At 38.5% G+C, this 17858-nt stretch overlaps 1 protein-coding gene across 1 annotated transcript in view; it reads left to right on the top strand.

Annotated features, from left to right (window-relative positions):
* The window catches only part of MOCOS (molybdenum cofactor sulfurase), a 206378-nt gene that overhangs the window by 10598 nt on the left and 177922 nt on the right, over positions 1-17858 (top strand). Inside the window, exon 2 of the mRNA XM_030971831.1 lies at positions 16172-16261. Within this exon, the coding sequence (XP_030827691.1) occupies positions 16172-16261 (90 nt within the window). The remainder of the gene's footprint in view (positions 1-16171; positions 16262-17858) is intronic.

Below are 17858 nucleotides of genomic sequence, written 5' to 3'. Positions count from 1 at the left end.
CAGAAATACAGAAGGGAGAAAATTGTGACAGTTGTAAAAGGAAAATCACTTTCTGTATGTATTAAATATCCCCAAAAGCAATCTTAAATTGCAAAGCTGGAGTCTTAGTGAGAATCAGTCTTCCCTTCCCTATTGTCTTTGGTACAGGTCTTCTTGAAACCACAGCTATAAATCTGAGGGGTTTTTGATAAATGAGTTGTGGATTTCAGTAAAACTATTCAAAATTCATGCTCAGGTGAAACTCTCTAAACTGTAATTTTATTAAAAAGTCATAGCACCAGCAGCTTTGTCTGTCCTTTGTCCTTCAGGGTCTCTTTCAGAGTAATAGGTTAACTTGTCTAATGATCACAACATTAATGATTTGTTTTTCTTCTGCAGAAAGAGTAAAGGTTCTGATTTTGGGTTACATGGAAATTTAGTTTTTCATCAATTAGAATAGCAGCTATTGATGTACTCAAACATAGCTAATGGCTCTACAGCATGGAGGAGATTACCATGCATTGAAGTGGTTCTCCTATAACAGAACACTGCTACTGTAACTCCAACGTAAAGGAAGTCTATTCCTCAGGAAGCATCTTTGGGTTCAAGAGTTCGAGTCACTTCAGTTACATTCCTCAAAGCCTCTGTAAAAACGCTGAGCTGAAGAAAGGGATAGGGCATGAAGAAGGGGAAATGGGGCAGATGTCTTGGTCAAAAAATAAGCTTTTAAAATATTCATTATTCCTTCACAAAGAGGTGTTTCAATAGTAAGTTCAAAAGCTTATTTTAAAGTTGAGCTTTAAACTTTCCATCCTTTATTTCTGTAGAGGCCTAAGTGTATGTGTTTGGAAAATAGAATTTAAACTGATCTTTAGTCATGAACTATGGATTGGAAAAGAAACCAAGCTCCTGTGAATGAGTGAGAAAGTCAGGATGGGATTGTTAGAAGCTGCCTCATATTCAGGCTTGGTGAAGCTCATCTGCAGAGCACAGGAAACATCACTGCACCCTCAGGGCTGTGGAACCAGGGCTGCCTTCTAGGGAGCACTGACATGGCCCCAGCTTCTACTGAGCCACTGGGAGAGACTGGAGGACAGGAGAGAAACCCTTCATGTGGCACTGAGGGCAGCCTCCTTGAGATGTAGGCTGTGTAAAAACAAATCATCCCTCCATCCCTTGTTTTTCAATATCATCTTGCCCACTGGATGAGGCTACTTCAGTAAAATGCTCTCTAGGGATTGAAGCCATCTCCTTTTCTCTCTTACAACTCATCCTCTTGGTTGTCCTTAGAAGCCTGTTATAGTATGAGGCTGAGTACTTCATGAATGATGAAAAAGTATAAATTCTAATGAGTTAGTTCAATACTTTATTTTTGTGAGTTACCTTTCAGTCTGGCGTTTTTCAAGGTTTGGAGAAGTCTTCCCCTCTCAGCCTCCCCAGTGTCAAATATAAAAACACCAGCTTTTGTTGCGATATTTATATCCTGATTAGCAATAATGAAAGGCAAATCAGGGTTTTTAGATCATGGGTGCTAAAGCTACCCATTAAAAAAAAATTATGAAAACCTCCTTTCCTTTGGATGTTGAGTTCACAGTGTGTAATGCTTGTTTGAAGGCACTCAGTCGATTATCCAGGCTTTGCATCACTGAGCGTGACAGCTCCTGTGAGATTAAAGGGCTGTTACCATCAGAACTTTATTCAGTTTTTCTTTCATTTCTGCAAGTACAGAGAAGGATGGGTGTACTTGTAAAGTGTCACAAGGATTACACTGCAATGCTTTCTGGATAAACTTCAGTGCCAATGAAGTGGGGGAAACAGTACCAAATAATCTCATGACAGCTGTCATGTCTCCAAAAGTGTCTGATCAGATCTTCAAATCTGAATACTGGATACCTTGTGGATACATTCAGCCTCTAGTAGGCATCACTTCTGTTTTCATCCATTCTAGTTGTAGGAATGTGATTAGGCACTAACCTAATCAAATAGCTGTTAATTTGCAATGATTTCTCCTCAGTCTTACATGTGAAATGATTTATAAAGAGTGGGATATGCAGAAATTTTGGGGGACACCTGTCTTTGCCTAGTTCACACTTCTTCAAATGCTTCCTAAATTTTATGTTTAGAGAATGTATTGTGTATTTAAAAATTATTTGGATTGTTACATGTATTGAAATAGCATGAGAATTTCTCAAATGAGTAAAACTGATATTTATAATAAAATTATAAAAGTCTTCTAGGTATGAGGGGTGAAGCATGGAAGGGAATCTCTTGGGTCTTGTACTTTAGTATAAGACATTCTGTGTGTATGTGGTGTTTGTTTGATTGGTTGGTTTGTTTTATAATCTAGTTGCAGAACGTGGGGTCATTCTAGTCGCTACATGTCTCCTTTTTTTGTTTGGTTTGTTTGTTTGGGTATTCTTTTTTTCTTCTTTTTTTTTGGGGGGTTGGATAGGTGGTTGGTTTGGTTTTTTTGTTTTGTTTTTTTACTGTAGATTGAATTTCCCCTTATTTGTTGAACATAAATAGCTGAATCCAGAGGAGAAATTTACTGTTTAGGTTCTTAATTCAAGTGAGATATAGCCAGTGTTGCATATGTTGAGTCTGCTTCACTGCACTGTGTATTCCATGTGGAATGATTCAGAAGAAAACAGCAGTCTAGTCTAACATATAGTCTCTGGATATATGTTGGCTGGGCTTCCTGGCTTGTAGACAGTAGTATATTAGAAAAAAAAAAAGAAACACTAGAGAAAAAAAATTATATAGGGAAGAATCTATTCCTATCAAAACTGATTGTTTCTTCTTGTCTTTCCACTGAGCAGTCATTACAATATGTATATATACAAATGTAGACAAAAAATATAAATAAATGGGTGTCTCTCTCTAAACCTGTGAATTTTACTCTCACTGTGGTGAGAACACAAAGCATCATCTTTCATAGCAGAAGGAAGAAAACAGTTTCAGATTGGAAGGGGAGTAGGGGAAAAAGAGCACAGAGTAGGCGTGGGAAAAAATTTGCCCTTAATACCTTTCTTCTTGTCTCTCAGTCAGAAGAAATGGGAAAAGAGAAGCCCTGCAATTTGCTCTGTAGTAAAAAATAAAATGCCCTGTATATACTGTACAATGACTGATCTGACAAGGTTCACTTTATACTAATCTTCTGTGGAGGCAAAGTACCAGATATCTGGTGTCTGTACAAAATATTGAGGAATATTTGCTTTCCATGCGGAAACAAACTTCCTCAATGCAGTTATCTCACATGAAACCAGCATTCTGTGCAGCTGATTGCCTGGGCTTATTCTTAGTTTACTATTGGGGAACCATTAATTTTGCTACGGTGGTGATTACATAACATAATAGGGATTGTTTGTATTCCAGTATTTATGGCACAAGTTTGGAGAGGAGTTTTGGGAAGTAAGTAGATCTGGAATGAAACATGTAGAACCAATTGTTGTATGCACTGAGTTAGATGCATTCTTTGAGTTACCACTGTTTCAGAGTATTGTGACCCATATTTTTTTTCCCATCAGTTGTTTGAATTTTTAATAGTCTAATTTGAAATGTGGTGGGCAGATTGAGATATCTTACTGAACCAGATTTACAATAGTTGTGATCTTACAGTTCCTTAGCAATTGGATCTTTCTTGAGGTGGCTGTAACTAAGGACACAAGTGAGGCCATGCTAACATACTATTTTTAAAATTAACATTTTTATTTAACCAGTTTGATTTTGTTGTTCCTTTGCTTAGAGGTATACTCCTTTCCCTTACAGTTTCCAAAGCCCTGAGCCCTACCTTGGCCTTTCTGTGCTCCACTAGGAACTGACTATTTTAGAAAGCAGTGTTGATGTATTTAGGTTTTCCCTGGTGAAAAATGTTCATGCAGCTTTGCTAAAATAAACAGAATTATAAGTTTATTTCATCTTAATAAGTAATTTTAGAATGCAAGTTGTGGGAACTAAATGTGCTATTGTTGCCTTAAACATACTTGCTTTGGGGGAATATGGTAATAAAATGTCTGCAAGCACCAATTCAACAAAAAGTAGAAATTTTGAGGATACAAAAAGAACTCATTACAGAAGCTCAGTACTTTTCTGATATGTCACCTCTAGTTATAGCAACTCTATACCTCTAGTCTAGTCTGAGGATGTATTTGAAAATTAACAGTGCATAAGTTAGCTTTGAAATAATAGCAAATTACTATTACTTTTCCAATTATGGTAATACTGTTCATTATTAATTAGATAATTAATTGTCATAAATAATTCTCACCTCACTTAAAATTCCTCTCCATCCTCACTTCATGTTACGGAATCAGTTCTTGAATTTCTTCGCTTGTGTAACTCTTCATATGTCACCAGACATCCTCTGCCCATGTAACGATGAGGGTGCTCAGCCATCTGGGTTGTACAGCATCTGTAGAAATGGTCTGGAAAGAAAGAGCAGCCTTTGGCTTGCCTAAGGAATTCCAGCATCTCTAGCACTTCCATGTGACTGTGCTAGTTATGGAGGAGGCTCCACATAGGGAATTGCTACCCATACTTGGAATCCAAGCGACTGTAGTCACTTCTGGAAGCCTATATGCCATCTGTAGTTTTATCTAGGTAGCATTTTCAAGTGTCTTGTCTCAGAAATTGAGTAAGAATGTTGTGTCTGGTCTTGTCATTTATTCAAGTACTATACAGTTTGTGGGGGAAGGTCTTGATTTTTAAATACATCATGTTTTCTTAGATGCTCTGAGGCAAAATGTAATAGCTGGTGTTGGGGCAGAGTTGTAAATTTAAGCTCAGACTTCAGAGATTAGGGAGATTGGAATATTTGTATTTCCATGCATAATATTTTACTAGAGTTAATCAGGCCATTTTTATTTAGTACTTTGAATACTTTATGATGAAATTATAATTCTCTTTAATTTTGAAAGTCATTAGTATTGAAATAAGCCCTGTGATTGAGACAAATTATATTATGACCTAGTGAACCTGATAAAAACTGGGATGACGTAGTAATTGCTTTATTGCTTGGTCCATTAAAAAAATTAAAAACAAAGAATTGTGAAACTCATTTTTGTAGCCAAAGGTATCCAATGTAAGGTTGCTACCAAAAATGAAATTCTGTATATTTATATCAGTAGTGTCAGTCTGTCATTGGATTTTTATGATGCTCAGATATTTATATATCTTGGTACTAACTTAAATTGGACTAACTTCACTGGTGCCCCAAATACTACTTTCATTTAAACATAGAGCATTTCTGATAAACAAAGATGCAAAGAAGTAGTTGACTGAGTAGACTTGCATTGAGCTGAGCAGGATTTTTACTCAGTCCCCAGTACTGGAATTCTATAGTGGATGCAAATTTATTCAAATTAGAAGTATGCTGGAGTCCGCAAAGATACTCACTGGTAACTGTGGTTAGTGTATTATTACTGAAAGTTGGTTTTGTTTTTTTCGAGTGTTGATGATGTTCTGTAGATGTTGATTTTAACTGAAAGCAGATGTGATGGCTTCTAGGTTATGACTTTGCCAAAAATATCAAAATATACAATTGGAGAAGCGCTAGAGAAGAGAAAGTGGAGAAGAGCTGTAAGGGAAGAGAGTCTTCAGGCTCACATCTGCTTTTCCTTATGTTCTGCTACGAGAAGCAACAGAAAAACACTAATTATCCTCTAAAGGGGATACTTACTTGCATATATTCATATATCCATCTCAGCACTGCGTACACAGGCACATTTGTGCATAATTTTTAAATAAGATATGTACAATATGTGTACAATATGTGCTAGGAGGAAATAAAGAATCACCTGGGTGCTTAAACACACCTCTGGAGCAGTTCTTCATTTGATGTAACTGACTCTAGTAAATTGATTTGTGTGATGTTGAGATTCTGTTACTTTTGCCTGTTATTACAGTGCTCCTACTCCTCTTGCCTATGGGTTATTACAAATGTTGCACTTTTAAAATTGATACCTGGACTTTTAGAGAGTGCATGCATACCCTAGAGACTGAAAATGTTCTGTAGGTGCCAGATGAAGATACAGCTGTATAAACAGTCCAGTGCTTTTGATTAAAGAAAAGAAAATTTCACTTGTTTCAAAGGTCATTTGGCCTTCTGCGAAATGTAACCCAGGTCTTTAACTTGGCCTGGAACCAGAAAGGTGATCAGTGAAGTATCTTTAGGAAGTGCTGGTTTTAGTGTATTTGTTAATGGTTTAACTCAGATTTACTTGTAATTACTTCAAAGGCTCTGGAAACCTTGACATATGTTCTCATGTTTGAGTGGAGTTTGTTTCTCTTTGTAGAGTTGAGATCTCTGTGACCTGAAGGCAAAGTTCTGCTTCGATAATTCACTGTAGTACAGCAGAAATGCAATCAGACTCTGCATGGGGTCCTTTCGAGTCTCTGGACCTTGGGAAAGACCTTTTTTGTTGTGTTGCTATGCTTGCGAATACCCCAAAGAAATGGAAGATAACCTGTAGAAACTAATTTAGGTTGAGTAAAATAAGGTAGTACCAGAACATTTATACCAATATTTAATTGCATACCTGTTAAATTTTATTTAGAGAAACTTGTGTCTGTTAGATTTTTTTTTTTGAGTGGAAACAATTTTATTTGTCAATGAGGAGATGCTTTTTGTACTGTTGTATTACAATTTTGTGAAGGTATGAAGAAATTACAGTCAGTCCTCAAAAAATTTACAAAATAATTATTTTTAAAAAAATCCCTAAGTAAGAAATAAGGTTATTTAATGAGTTCTCTTATTGATACCTGCATATCTCATGTAGTCAATGAACTTCAATAGAGGTAAAGCAATTGAGTATAATCTTACCTTTTAGGTTGGTCTGTTTATAGTTGAATAGTTTCACCTGAGAGAGCAGTTTGGATCAAATTACTATAAAGTGTAAATTAATCTGTGGAAACTTGGAGCCAAAAGGTTAATGATTGAAAAAAGTCTATATTAACCCAATACATATGCAGAAGAAAAGCTTATACATAGTTTTTCATGCATACTTACTGTCTCCCTAATGAAATCTCAGTATTTTCTCTGCCTCATTAAAAGTAAATTGTTTGTATTAAGTCTTAAGTATTTACTCAGTAGCGATACTGAAACTCCTATGCATAACATTTTTACACACCATTCTTGCTGTCTCGTGTTGTGTTTGTGGTTTCACTTTTTGTTGACAGCTGCTCACTGGTGAAAAGGAGATACAGGAGATCTTGGTCAAGCATTATATGGGCATTTCAAGCATTTAAACCTCTCCCTGGTTGAATAATGCTATTTTTTCTGACTACACGACAATCATTTAGGAGTGTAAATCAGGAATAACAATTAGGAGTGTAACCCAAGAAATCTGGATGTGTTGGTCTAATGAGGTATTTTTCCAGTAAAGTTAGGGACACCTACTCTAGGTTTCCAAAATTCTGACATCATTTTCTGGAATGCCTGTTCTGCTCCCCCACTCCTGCTCTCCAATCCCCTGTTGCTCCCAGAGAAAGGGCTTCCAGCTGGAAGAGGTATGGCTGGGACTGAAATGAGTTTTTGGAATTACCATTTATTAGGAACAAAAGAACATGGCAGTTTTAGCCAGAGCAAGTGGAGAGATGCTACTGGGTTGTCAAGGGAGAAATACCTGTTAAAACTGAGTGGCTGAAGATAGGTATTAAAATACAACAGTGCTGATATGGGAGATAGGAGAGTACACTGGTCATGGAAAAACAGTCTAGAGGTTGAGATGTAGTTTCTTACTAGGAAGATGCAATTCTGAAGTGCTGTTCTGGTTTGAGCAAATAGACTAACAACCAACTTGCTTGTTTTTAATATGGAGGTAGCTTAGCTGAAGACTGTTGTAGCAAAGGACTGCCCATTGTGGGCCAGGAGAAAACTTTTTAGACCTCTCATCTTATAAGTGTGGCTTTTGCTAAAGTCCTCACTCACACTCTTCATTTCATAGTCTTTGAATTTATGAACAGTTTCTCTTGGTAATGTGGTCATTTGGTTTTACATATTTTTCCTGAAAGATCAAATTTATGCTGAACAGAAATTCATGCTTCACCTATTCTTACATCCCTGAAACTGATCTTCAGTATTTGTTCCTGGACTTTTTGCTGGACAGTAGAAGGAAATCAAGGGCTCTAAATGTCTGTGGGGAGCTTCGTATGAAGAACTTCCTCTGGAGAATAACTTTACCATTGGTTTGCAGTAGCAGCCTTGCTTCTTTGCCAGAAAACGCAGCAGAGAGAAGTACTGGTACATTCACCAAACAAGGCGTTAATGTGGTCTTGTCATTGGGAAGGAATGATGGCCAGGAAGTACTTCTGCAGGGCCTCAACAGCGGGGACAATCGATTTTTGCTTTCTGTCATTGAGTGTTCATTGTGTGTACCAGTTCTCATGTGGTTTTTAATTATTGCTATGGTTGGAAGTTCAACCCAAGGCTCCAGCTGCCAGAAGCTCATAAAGAATTATTTCTGTGTAATGAAATGAGTTTTAAGGGAAAAGGGTTACTCGGTTTTTGTTTTGGACTTAATTTACCTTCTAGGGCTTTTGGAAACACATAAAATAATTCAAAAGACTTTCTGTATATCTGCAAAATTAATTTTATATATTTTGGAGAGAATATTGAGTCACTGTTATGTCTCAGATTTCATGTGAAGCCCATTATTTCAGGTCACAGAGCAAGAAATAGAACTGACTAGAAAAGTCAGTTTTAAACATTTTTTACAGTCTGTGGCTGTTTCATGGGAAGAAAATGAAGGAAAAAAGAGCCGGAGTATGCTACTAGAATGTTTAGGTAATGACTGCTATTATAAACAATTATTATGATTCCTTAAACATTGTTTTTGCCATTGTGTTTTCATGTCAAGAGGGAGTTATCTTTCCTACACAAAACTGCCTCTTTCCTACACAAACATGAATGTTTCTGTGAATTTTTCTGGAAAACCAACAAAAGTATTTTCCAGTAATACAAGAATGGTGAATATGCTCTCTTTCAACTCTTCTTTCATGTGATCAATTTCATCAGAGAGAAAGGGAAAAAAGAAAGAGACTGAAAGATGATCATATCTTCTCTAGGGAGGTATGAATGCTGTTTTTTGTCTGAGCAAGTTGTAGTTGTTTGAAGAAATGCATGAATATGAATCACTTGTGATGTATATTTCATCCAAAGACAGAGAAACAGGCTGCAGTAGGTTATTTGTATGAAGCTGGGGTACCTCTGGTTCATGCCCACAAATAAGACTTCAACCAGTCTCACACAACCCATTAAAGCTGTCCGTGGAAATAACATCACTGAGTGCAGTCGATATTTAATCCTGCCCCAGTGATGCACTGAGTAAAGCTGTGCCTTACAGGTAGGCCTGTAAGGATGAAGGGGAGTGCTGATTGATCCCTTTCCTGCAGTCTTTTTTTAACACAGGAGTTGGCAAATGATGAAATTTGATGGCTTGCAGTTTTTATTTATATTTTTTTCTGTAGCTGTGAAGAATACATAGGCTTGGATGTGATTTTTTGGTAAATGTGAAATCATTGCTTTCTTTTGCGCTCCCCTCTTCCTCAGAACCAGTAGGCTGTAAACCGAAACCTGCAAGTAGGGACTCAAGTACATAGAGCAGTGTTAGTGCATAATGACACTGAATAACCTCATCCACCTGAAGTGCTTTTGTGGCATTGGTATAGCCCCTGCTGGGGAGTACAGCAAGCAAAGAGAGTGTCTGGTATTCTCTGTAAAGGGTTTTGATGTTCTGCCTACTTTGCTGTAGGTAATAATGCAGGGAGTGCAAATAATGCAAGCACATGGAAAAAATAATGGGAACTTGTTATGGATAAATGTAATTGCACATTTCATGCTTTGCTTTTTGTAATGAGTCCATCAAGTCAAACACTCAAACACATTAATTAAACAGCATTTTCCCACAGAACTCAGTAAATGGATAGCAGCCCTTAGAATATTAGTGCCGTTATCCAGGTTGGTTGGAGCCTAGTGTGGTGCAGCATTTGGCAGTCGGGTCAAGCTGTGATTTCTTGAATTGATGAATTCGGTGGACTGGCAGAATGTGCCCCATGACTGTGGGCTGACTGCTGTGTTACTTCACCAGGCCTGCAGCAATTAAGTCAAGTCATGCTGAGGAACTCCTTTAACTGCATGCTAACTATTCAGGCTTTGAGCATCTATGGCCTTGTCCATCAAGCACTATGCTTTTGTGGTCTTTTGAAGAGCTCCTTGGCCTTAAGCAAGGGAAATAAAACATTACCTTGTCTAGCAAAACAGGACTGTTTAGATGAGAGGCATGTTCTTATTGAGAAAACATACTCTGAAGTGATAGTTTTTGTCTAAATCAATGCCAAAAAGGAACTGAAAGTGCAGGTAAAAATATTAATTAAATGTTTAATCCAGAAAATATCCAGAAAAGGCAAATCTCAAACCATATTAGTAGGATTTTGTTTTGTGTTAATGCACTTTATTAATGGTTTTGTGTTATGAGGATCTTTGTCTGTCTGTCCATACAGTGTGTCGGCATATCATGCCCTGTGTCAGGAACTTCAGGCACTTTTAGAAAGGCTATATGTACTACATTACATAGTTAAAGCTACTTTGTGCTATTTAATTTAGGAGCATCCCTTGGGGGAGCTAAGTCTTACACCGTGACTGGAAAGAAGGAGCTGACTCTAAAGGGTATCTGACTTCAATTACTAAAACAACCTGGCAGCTGGATGTGACCTGGCCATGTGTGCTGACAGCCCGGAAGGCCAGCTGTATCCCAGGCTGCATCCAAAGCAGCGTGGCCAGCAGGGTGAGAGGTGATTCTTCTTTGCTGTTGAGACCGCACACCCCCACACCCTCCCCACAGTGCTGCATCCAGCTCTGGGGTCCTCAACACAGGAAGGACCTGTTAGTGCAACCTAGAGGAGGCCACCAAGATGATTAGAGGAATGGAGCGCCTCTCCCATAAGGAAAGGCTGAGAGAACTGGGATTGTTCAGCCTGGAGAAGAGAAGGCTTTGGGGTGATGTAATTGCAGCCTTCTGGTATTTGAAGCCTACAAGAAAGATGACGAGGGACTTTTTACAAGAGCATGTAGTAACAGTGTCTTGGTTTGAAAAGACAGGTGTCTGCTAAGGAAGGCAGGAGCCTCCCCTGAAATGGAAAATATAAATCCCCGTCCTCCAATTTGTTATAAATTTGAAATTAAGGGGGGCTCTCAGGCCCCCCTTAGATATGGGGGGGGCCTGAGATAGATATGGGAGCAGGAATAACAGTACTTTATTAGGGGAGAAAATAAAAAATAAAATAAGCAATGCAGTAATACAAAACAACACTGACAGAGTCAGAATACCTGACACCATGTTGGTCAGGGTGTTGGTAGCAGTCCAATTGGAATAGTGGCTGCAGTCCTCCTGCAGTGACAGATGTGGTTCTGTTGGAGCAGTGATCCTGTAGAAGGGTGTAGTCTTCCTCTGAAGGTCCAATAGTGGTGTAGATGGGCCTGGTCTTCCTCTGGGAATCCAGTGGGAAAGGCTGCTCTGGTATCCCAAAACCTAGAACTATATCCAGTTGGGAATGCTTGGCTCCTCCCTCTGGGTGGAGCTTCTCACAATGGGATGATGCAATTTTGTCTGTCATGCAGTGACACTCAGAGGCCCATTAACAGAAGATATCTCCCCTGATGGAGAATTGGTTGTGGGAGAGATAAAGAAAACTGCCCAATTAACAGACGATAACTGCCCCACCTCTAACAGATAGGAATAGAATACAGACCCCCATTTCCAACCTAAGACATACAGGACAAGAGGGAATGGCTTCAAACTGGAAGAGAGTTAGGTTTAGATTATATATTAGGAAGAAATTCTTTAATGTGGGGGTGGTGAGGCACTGAAACAGATTGTCTAGGGATGTTGTGGATGCCCCATGTTCAAAATTGGACGTCAGGCAACCTGGGCTAATGGAAGGTGTCTCTGCTCATGGCAGGGTGGTTGGAACAAGATGATCTTTAAGGTCCCGTCCAGCCCAAACTGTTCTATGATTTTAGGAGTCTGAGGTACCTGATGTGATCCTACCTGTTAAAACCTCTCTGTGTCTGTGTCCAAATGAAATCACACTTGTCTACAACCTCTGTAGAGCCCACTTCTCCCTATTTTGTCACTTGTTTTTTCTCCTGCTTATGGCTTGGTATATGTGATATTTATCTTTTGACAGATAATGTTTAATTTTGCCTTCAGCTTGTGTTTATTTCATACTGGTTTTGTTAATATTGCCATACTTAAGATATATATTCTCTCCCTAGGGCATTTTCTGTATCTGCTTTCCAAGTAATATTGTGTATGTAATCTCACTGAATAACAATTATATCCACCAATCAAAATTTATGACTCTGTAGAGTTGCTGCCTTGTAACTACACATTTCATTCTTTATTATGAGACTTTGGGCAATATAACTGGCAGCCTATAATCAGCTGGAGTGCAGGAATTTTGAATATTTCTCAGGACTCTGAGAAATAACCTGTGGAGCTCAGTTTGGCTTGTTTTGGTGGCTGCAGTAGAATCACAGAATAATGAAAGGTTAAGGAGGGGAACATAGAGTGTCCAGATGGTGCGTAGGTAAATTGGTTATTTTTGGAAGTGATACTTAGACAAAGTTCAGAAATGTGTAGCACCAAGAACAGTTTCAAGGATTACAAGAACATATTTCATAATACCAAAGTAGTAGTCATTTAGCCAGAGAGGAGCTGGGTGACTAGACATGAGTTTATGGGTGGGCTGTGAAGTAGGAGACAGCTTAGTCACTTAGTGCCATGTGGCATCAGGCCATTGTAGGAAGGGTGGCTAGCCTACCTCCAGGGTGCCTCTCTGTGCTTCCCCTCTAGACTGTCCTCTGGGTGGTAGACATTTACACAGCTTAGTGGTTACTAAAAGATTTAGTTCAAGTTTCAGTTCATCAAATGATGTCTTTCAATTTCTTCTAAGTCAGGTGGAGTCTCATTTTAGGCAAGTGTGCTTTTGTCAGAAGCAGATATATGGCTCACAGAGATTGATCTGGTAGTTTGTCTTTGCCTTGTATGTTTTGCAGGTTCTCAGGCTTTTGTGCAGTTCAGTGCTCTTGCTTCGCCTTAAACTCTAATATTGAAATGCTCCAAATTAAATTATCTTTTTTTCTTTTAAGAGATAGAAATGCTCAGTTAAACTGGCTTTTATGAGGCTGTATGTAGGTGTGCGATCAGGAAGGTTTTTTACAAGGGGCCAAGAGCACACAGATATGGTAAATGCTATGTTAACAGGTGAATTGTATGACATAAGGAGATCAGAGAGCTGGGCTAGGATATTTTCCAGAAGGACAGACTGGCTTGTATTGGTTCCCAAAGAGTTCCCCATGTAAAATTAATCTGCAAGGATATTAGCATATGAATATTGCAGCTTATGAACCGATACTCTGGCTGAATAACTCTCCATGACTAATGCCAACACATTGCATGGTTTTTGATACTTGTATTAAAAAACCCTACTTCTGAAATATGATTTTATCAAATAGTTGGTATATTATTAGACTGGTGAAGTCAGTTACACGCTCCAAACATAATAGTATGTAAATTAAACTAAAAGTTAATTTTGCGTTTTCCCTGAGCAATGAAACGATGTCCTGATGGATATTGCATTTTAATGTTCTTTTGGTTGATCATATTATATTTTCTTTTTCCTGTTATTTCCCATAAACAGTATCATTTCATAGTGCTGACAGCCTATATACTAAATACCACAGTGAAACAATGGGAACTGTATTGTTTTCTATATACTGACAAATCTCTGCTTAATGTGCACTCAATAAAGATAAAATAGCAAATATTATTAAACTAGGGGAAAAACACAATGAAAGTTACTAATATGTTTTTTTCTGTTGTGTTATACATGTGCCACTGGTTTTTTTTCTTTAAAAATACAATTTGGTTGAAATAAGACAGCAAGGAAAAACTACATCATAAAAGTGCAATAGCAATGAAGATATTTGTTTCAGTGCAGCCTCAAAATATGAGAGAGCCCATTTCTTTTTTTGAGTAGTGGGAGAGAGTATTAAATGCTGTTCTCTGTTTTCAATTAAACAGCAGCATTAAATATAAAATAAAAGTTTAAGAATTAATAATATTTCCTTCCTGAGCCAAATTTCCTCACAGATTTTAAAAGTATTATACCCAGAGGAGGAGTTTAAAAAATGACTAGCTGGTTTTTATACTTCCATTTCACAGAACTGCAATATTGTCCTTCATCATGAGCTGCATAAGGAATCAAACTTGAAAAACCACTTAAGAGGCCTTTACCTAGAGGTCTTTTTGTCCACATTGTCTCACAGGAGTGTTGGTCAGGATGGGAAGTGCCTGTCCTTTGTCAGTGGATGGTTTGTGTTTGAGGAGCTTCAGCTGGTTGCCTGTTTTTTGCTCATGCTGTAGGGCTGTGCAATGACTTCAGTGCTGTCTCCATCCTTGGGGCTGGAAAGGCCCAAACACAGAAGCTGCTCCCAGAGGAGCATCACCTGGCTGTGCTCCTGGTGCCCATGAGAGCCAAATGGTGCCCCTGTGGAGGCTTTGTTGGGAGAGTGTTAGCCAGGGTGGTTCCCTCAGGACTGCAGTTCTTCCACCTGTGTCTGGCTCAGGGCTGCCTCTTCCCATTCTCAGGCCCTATCCTGCCTTTCCCACCTCTCCCAGCTGTAGCTGGTGGCTGTGGGCTGCCTATTGCCCTGACTGCTGTTGTTGGAGCTAGTGGAAGTTGTGGCTGTTGCTCCATGCTTTAGCTCCATCTGAGGGCCTGTCTGAGCTTTTGGGGCCAAGCTGCTGGTGGCCGTGGAGAGCACGTGTCCTGCTGGAGGGAAAGCTGCTGTCCCCTTGCTGGCAGAAGCTGTGCCACAGTGCTGGGCAGGGGCCTGGCTGTGTCCTGCCATGGGTTGTGTGCTCTCTCCCTCCAAAGCCCTGCATTCCTGTGGAGAGCTGAGCAGCTGTTGGGAACGGAGCAGGACAGACCTCCATATGCATTTTGACCCCTGAGTGCTTATGTATGCTGCATCATACTGCTTGGGAGAAACTTCTAGGATTCATCTTTTTAAAATAAGTAAAAACCTGAAAAAACTGTACAGCTAATAAGTTCACCCTTATTTTTTTTTTTTGGCCCTTGGTTTTGTCCATGCACCTTAAACACTTGGCTGACTTTAAGCCATCATTAAGAATTCTGCTTCTGCTAGGTACTCTAAGTGAGAAAATCTTAAGGCAGGAGAGGACTCTTCTCTTTTCAAAATAAGGGGTGGATGTCTGGATTGATTTTATTATTAGCCCTGCCTCACAGCTTTACCCACTGGATCACTGCTACAGTGGCATAATATATAATATTATATATTTCCAAGTGTCGAGACGTCTCATTTAAAGCTTAACTCAATTTTAAATCCATGTGGAAAGGGAAGACCTTTAAAATACTTAATACATTCTAACCTTAATCATATTCATCATTAATTAAAATTTGAAATAGGTTGAAATACTTGAGGTAAGTGGAATAAGAAGACTAATAAAGAGCATGAAACACACTGGAGAAATGGAAGAATAATTGCTAAACATTAAGAAATCTAAAATGGCCAAACATGAAAAAGCCTTCATTTCCAATAAACATTTATTTAAAGTTTTGCAATAACTTAATAATATAAAAGGAGATTTTAAAAATTAATTGAATGTTAAGTGCAGTAGAGTGGAGAGACATGATTGAATACATTAAAACTTCTACTTGTCCTGTCTTTGGTCTTCAGAAACAATTTAGGTCTTGTCAGTTCTTGAGAGAGCTGCATCACCTGTCAGTAAAGAGATGTCATGTGTTGCTGTTAATAATAGTTATTAGCATTGTGGCAATAGTAGTTTTCATAATGAATAGTGCCTGGAAGTAGCAAGGTACTATGGCCGAAGACACCAGCTTGCTCAGTTTTGTACAGGCCAAACAAAAGGTATTTCTCTTCCAAGGATTGTGTAATCTAAGCATGAAAGGAAGGACCTCTTTGGTTTTGATTGAAAATTATACACAGGTAATAAAAATGTTTGCCTTCTATTGTTTCATCCTTTTTAAAAATTTTCTGCTAGTGAATGAAAAGAGGTATTTGGATGGTGCACTTCACAATGTAATCTGTGTGAGAAAACAGCATTGAATCTTTTAAAAATTGAAACTAGTAATTGTATTTGTATTTTAGGGATTACTTACCTTGACCATGCTGGTTCAGCACTTTTCCCAGAGAGTCTACTTAAAGCTTTTACTGATGACCTCAGAAACAACGTTTATGGTAAGTGCAAAGCAACGTTCCCATGAGTCTTCTCAACTTTCCATCTAAATCATTCAAAACTGAGCTTCTTGGAAGAGACCTTCTGCAGGCTTTTTAATGCTGCTAGAGAGTAGTTGGAAGACCAGTGCTTTTACAAAGGAGGCATAGTCCCTTAGTGTCACCCCTGGCTTCATTCTCTGGTGGCCAAGGACCTGTCTATATTGGTAAAGAAGAAAGATCGAAGCAAACATGGCTCTGTTGCATGACTCTGTTAGGGCACCAGGCTTGGGATAAAGAAATACATTTTTAGCTATAAGCACTGTTCATTCTTTGTGTGTTTTTTCCACACAAAAATGCAAACCTAGTTTCTTATGCAAGGACCAGAATCCAGAACCAACCTCCTTCTCAGAGTCATCACAAAGAGCTTATACTGTGACTCAGTATAAGAATTTTATTCAGAAGAAAGCATAGCTCAAAGATCCCAAGTGAATTTAGGCACAGAATAGGTGCTATTAGACTTTGCTCTGCTCTGACTATTAGACTTTGGTGCCTACTCAGAAAAGGATTGCCAAAGCAATCCTGTGCAGAGGAATGTGAGTAAAAGTATCTACAGAATTGTGTAATATCTGGGTGGACATTTGACTATTACAGTACCACCTGTAAGTACTTCATCCCCAGATCCTCTGCCTAAACCTTTCATTTCTTTCTGTGTTATTATCTAGCCGAGAAGCACACACACGAGTGATTTTATACAAAGTCAGCAGCATCCATTGTATAGTAAATATTGATACTGTGTGAGACAATTTACATTAAAGTGAGTCATGCTCAACCAGAAAAAAATATACTGCACAGTATTATGCTGTGAGAAGTCCCACTGAAGTAATCAAATTTCCTATGGTGTATTGCTATCTGTGGATCATGTGTCCTTTTTCCTAGTTTTGTGTCTTTCTTGTGCTCCCTGATACATGGAACAAAGGGATTCCTCACTTGGGAACTAGGTACCACTGCTTTACAAGAAAATGCTTGTTCACTTCAGCACTGGCACACATGTGCTTGTCACCTGGGCAAGCCACTTGAGAGCTTTGGGTAGTTTTCATTCTCCATGTGGCATTTTGTCATTTCCCCCTATTCTTTTTCCTGAATGTTGGCAAGGCTGGGATCCAGAGCACAAATTTGAGTTGCACTACAAAATAAGTGTTATTCTTTATAGAGATAGGGGCTTTTTTTTTCTGTTATAATAAAATACATTGATTTGATTACATTCAAGATCTCGTATTCAAGTGCATGCCAGTGATACAAAAATTAATGTTCTGTCACCACAGACATTGTAAAGTGAAATGTCTGCGCTGTGATCTCAGTTATTTCAAACATTGGGCTCAACCCTTTTAATAAGTACCATCTGTGTCAGAAAAAAAAATCATTTGTGAATCAATTGAGTGTTTGTGAATAGAAATAGTAGTACTGCCAGTTTGGAGCAGATTTGCATAGTACCTATAATGCTATAGGAGAAAAAATTGTATATTTTTATTGGTATTTTAATCTAAAATGATAACAAGAGCTCCAGCATGGTCAATTATTTTTTTTTCCAGTTACCTCTCATACTCTAAGGACAGTAAAT

Source organism: Camarhynchus parvulus, chromosome 2, assembly GCF_901933205.1.
Source record: "Camarhynchus parvulus chromosome 2, STF_HiC, whole genome shotgun sequence".
NCBI lineage: Eukaryota > Metazoa > Chordata > Aves > Passeriformes > Thraupidae > Camarhynchus > Camarhynchus parvulus.
The sequence above is the reverse complement of the archived record's forward strand: the minus strand, read 5'-3'. Positions and strand labels throughout refer to the sequence as shown.